The sequence below is a fragment of the Hydra viridissima genome, unplaced genomic scaffold (assembly GCF_058129835.1).
Source record: "Hydra viridissima isolate aposymbiotic clone 2 unplaced genomic scaffold, HvirCarnegie_v1 scaffold_2, whole genome shotgun sequence".
Lineage (NCBI taxonomy): Eukaryota > Metazoa > Cnidaria > Hydrozoa > Anthoathecata > Hydridae > Hydra > Hydra viridissima.
Genome location: NW_028324301.1, coordinates 4503258 through 4507575, shown reverse-complemented (window position 1 = coordinate 4507575; position 4318 = coordinate 4503258). Strand labels below are relative to the sequence as shown.

General features: G+C 30.1%; 1 protein-coding gene across 1 annotated transcript; it reads right to left on the bottom strand.

Annotated features, from left to right (window-relative positions):
- On the bottom strand, positions 1 to 2752 carry LOC145193889 (uncharacterized). The gene is made up of 5 exons (XM_090078667.1): positions 2455 to 2752; positions 1187 to 2083; positions 712 to 798; positions 358 to 633; positions 1 to 263 (listed from the first exon to the last, which is right to left on the bottom strand). Exons 1-5 carry the CDS (start codon positions 2504 to 2506, stop codon positions 232 to 234), a joined length of 1344 nt encoding a protein of 447 aa, XP_089934793.1. The 5' UTR covers positions 2507 to 2752; the 3' UTR covers positions 1 to 231.
- Positions 2753 to 4318: the final 1566 nt, after the last annotated feature.

Below are 4318 nucleotides of genomic sequence, written 5' to 3'. Positions count from 1 at the left end.
TCTCGTTCACAAGCATTTTTTTTCTTTGGTAAAATACAACTTTAAAAATAAACCATTTAAAATTTTTTCATACACATTTTCATACGAAGTAATCATTAAATTACAACTCAAAATAGAAAATCTTCTTTAAATAAATACTTGAATAATTGTTTTATTTCTCTTTGACAGGTGCTTAAAAGAGGGTAACTAATCTTTTTGCTTTTGTTAAATAACCTTCGTTCTTGATTTGTTTTATATCTTTCGCCATAACTTCTCGTACATGCCTGAATGATAAGTTAAAAATTTCTATAAAATTAGAAATGAAAAATTTTATCGCAATATAATAAGGTATAAAAAGAACAATCCTGCAAAACAAACCTGCAAAATAGTCGCCGTATGATGACGATTCGTACTCTAAATTTTTTTCTAATTCAGCTTTTTTCAATTTTAACATGTTTATTAGTTTGTCCAACTGACAATCAATATTGACCGTGCATTCGTCATATTCTGAAAATACGGGGTTTTCTTTTATAACTATTTCTTCCTGTAGCTTTTTACGGCATAATTCAAATAATGATGCTTTCTCGTAAAAATGGTCGATCCTTTCCTTTAGATATCTTATAGCTTCGATTAATTTTTCTGAATAACATGCTCCTGAGAATTTAAGAAAGTAACATTTTAAGAAATTAACAATATCATTTAAAAAAGGAGTAACGTTAATATAAAACATACCTTTAAAGTTAGCTATTACATCCTCTTTTGTCCATGACGTGCAGCATATACGCAGCTCTGAAGCTTTCGCTGAGCAATTGCAAGGAGCTGTAATAAGCGTTAACATTATTAATTACACAAGAAAAAACGGACAAGCATAACTTAAACATAAAACACAAATGAACTATCGAGACAAGTAAAAGACATAAAATACAAATATCATCATAAAACCATCGAGAGAATAGTGAAAGAAAAATACAAATGAAAAAGGAGAATTAAACAATAGAACCGATTGATTTTATACAGAGAAAGATAAAGACGCGCCAAAAATAATGTAAAAATGCTACCAAAGATAAAATACTTGAATGCAATTTAAAACTTTTTTAGTTATCATGTAAACTGGAGTATATCATCTAAAAAGAAAGCTTTAGAAAGCTTTTTGACTCATAAAATGTTGGTTGTTGATTTACATTTTACTAATAAACATTAACTTTACCTGGTGAGCTAAAGTTGGTGTTTTTTAAAGTTGATGAAGAGACTTTTTTGGTTGAAATTTCTGTTGCAATTGTTTCCGTCGTACTGGGAAGGGTTGATGGACTTTCAGTAGTAGTTGCTGTGGTGGTGGAAACTAGTGTTGTTGGAACCTCGGCGGTGGTAGTTGGTGGAGTTGTGGTGGGAGCTGTTGTTGTAGAATCCTCGGCTGTAGTTGATGGTATTGATGCTAAAGATGTAGTTGAACTTTCTGTTGTCGAAGTTGGATTTGTTGTTGGTGAAGGTGTTGTCTTTGTTGTTGCTTGAGTGGTTAAAGTAGGTGCTTCACAAACTGATGTTGCTAAGTTAGTTATAACTGCCGACTTTAGCACAGCTTCAAAAGAATCTTCAAAAAAAACTAGACTGCTGTTGCCAGTGATACCAGTAAGTTCTTCTTCTGATACTACTTGGCCAATACCCAATGCTAAAATTGTTACTCCGGATCCCCGAATTCTTTCCGCAGTTGGCGTTGGTCCTGTTAAGTCTTTACCGACATTAGCTCTTCCGTCTGTTACTAATACAATTACTTTCGCACCCGAGTTTCCGCAGTTATTAACAATCTCTTCGCCGTTTTCTAAGCCGGCTTGTATATTGGTCATTCTGTTGTCCTTACTTTTGCGCTCAATTTGATCCACAGCTGTCATGATAGATGTCAAGTTGGTGTAAGCATCACATTTAAAGACGATACTGCTATTTGTTGAAAATGTGGCAACACCAGCTTTATTTCCATTCTTAGTAACATTAATTTTTTCTAAAATAAGTTTGGAAAATTCTTTTGCCTTTTCCCATTCCTCGTTATTGATAGATTCAGACCTATCCAAAACGAGTGCTACGTTTGAGCGCATGTCACAATTCGGCACATCTAAAAAAATAGCGAACACTAAATAAATCTCTCACAAAATATTTCATTAGAAAAATGTCTTCCAATATGCCATGGAGACCACAAAAAGAAATTCGAAGCAGCCAAAGCGACTGTTCCTAGTTCGACAAATCGATGAAAAAGAAAAGTCAATAATACGAGTACTTAAAGTTTTAGTCAAAATCAATAATATTTTTGCTTAGAAAGCATCCCATTGGATTAATTGATTTTTCATTATTTGATTTTGCAAAGTTAGCTGTGTAATTATAAATCGTAATTATCAGTTATCAATAGTTTTTTAACTTTAAAAATGAGTCGTTTTACTAAAATTTATGGATAAAAATCTTTAAAATTTCAAATCTCAAAAATTTTACCTTGAGTATGAATTCCCTTAAAAAGCAAAATGGCGGTAAAAAGAAAGAGCATTTTACTGACAATCGTTTGTTTCGATGATCACTCTAAAAAACAAAAAGTTAACTTGGTAGATTTTTATAACAAAAGATAATTTGTTATGTAATTTTATATTAATCCAGATATTGCCCGATTCAAAGATGTTACAAAACATATCCGCGCTGTTTCTATTCTTCACAAAACAAAGTTTCCTTTTTCAAATTCCGTCAGGTTATTTTTGAAGAACAGAGGACGCTCATCATTTCATCAAGTTTAATGCAGAGAGGATAATATCATATATTGCAATATATACTTTGTTTACAACTAAATTATGTTCAAATTAATTTTCCGGTCAAGTGATATAAAGTTTATATTTATAAAAAAAAATAAAATAGTTTACATCATAAATTTGTTATTCTATAGCTTTTCAAGCCGTTGCCGATTTTTATTTGAAGAGAAAATAAAGCAGAGGAAAATTAACACGCTTTTCGAAAAATTAAGGAAATTAAATGTTTTTTTTTTTTTGCGAAAAATATTTGAAGTTAAGATTTAAAAACCTATATGCTTATAAATTTTTTTTTTTGATGGTTTCAATGGTTGAAAATATTTTGTTGCTGGTAAAAGGACAAACCAAACGTTTACAACGCTAATGAAAATAAAAGTTAATCGTTAACAGAGATAAAAATTGATCTTTAAGATTTTCGCTAAAATATCGAAACTGAATATACCGGTCGCCGAATAGAATTTGTTGTGATGATCAAAATTGATATTACATTAAATTAAAACGTCGAAATGCATTTTCTAATTTCCTTTGAAACATTACAAATGTTACAAACAACTATTACGCGAAAAGGAAATGTTGTGGTAACAATATTGTAATAGTAGAAATACAGAGCTTGGTTCCCACTTGTGGTTAAGCGCGATAAAATGATATAAATGAATATTAATTTTCATCTAATTTTCCAACTGATGTAGTAAAAACAAATATATATAGTGCAATCTGTGAAAAGTTTGAGCTGGAGTCGCCGAAAGAGGACGGATGCCAATTTTTCTTCACTTGATACACGATAAACATTTTAAACAAGAGGCTATTAATAAATCTCGGTTATTGAAGATAAATTTTGACTTTTAAAAATTTTAAAAAAGTTATATTGTATAAAAAAACCTTTTGTTTTTAAATGCAATTTTTTGGTTAAACTTGAAGTAAATTTGAAATTTATTTTCGGAAAGATCCTGTGAGTTAAGTTGGTCTTTTCAGATCGCACAACTTAAAAAACAACGAGTGCCTTTTTTTACATGCTTCTCTCATCCAAAAACTTCATTATTTTAATAACTTTTCACCTTCCCTTGCTTCATTAAGTGGATTATATACAATAGATCAGTTTGTTAATCCAGTCCTACGTAGTTTTACCTCCGTAGTTTTATAAAAATAGAGTGACGAGATCTGATTTCCTTTTAAAGAGGTTGGTTAGGCACAATGAGTGTTTTAAATAAGAATTATGATAATGGTAATAAAAAAACTAATCTTTTAATGCAACGCTGAATAAAACTTAAAAAATGAACAAAAGATGTCAATTTTCATGCAAAATTTTAAAGTGACGAATACTAATCTCAATTATTTATCGGTCAATAATCAAAAAGTTTTTACCATAATAATAAAATTATTTTACCATAATAATAAAATTGTTATTATATTGATATTTATTTTCGTAAAGTTTAAGCAGTTCTCTAATTTTCTTCTTCATTTTCATTTTCTTCATTCAATTAACAAGATTTGCCGGGCACTCTTTTTGCTAATTTGGCCTAGAATTTCAGATGTTAATTCTGAGCATTCTCTGAGCATCCTCA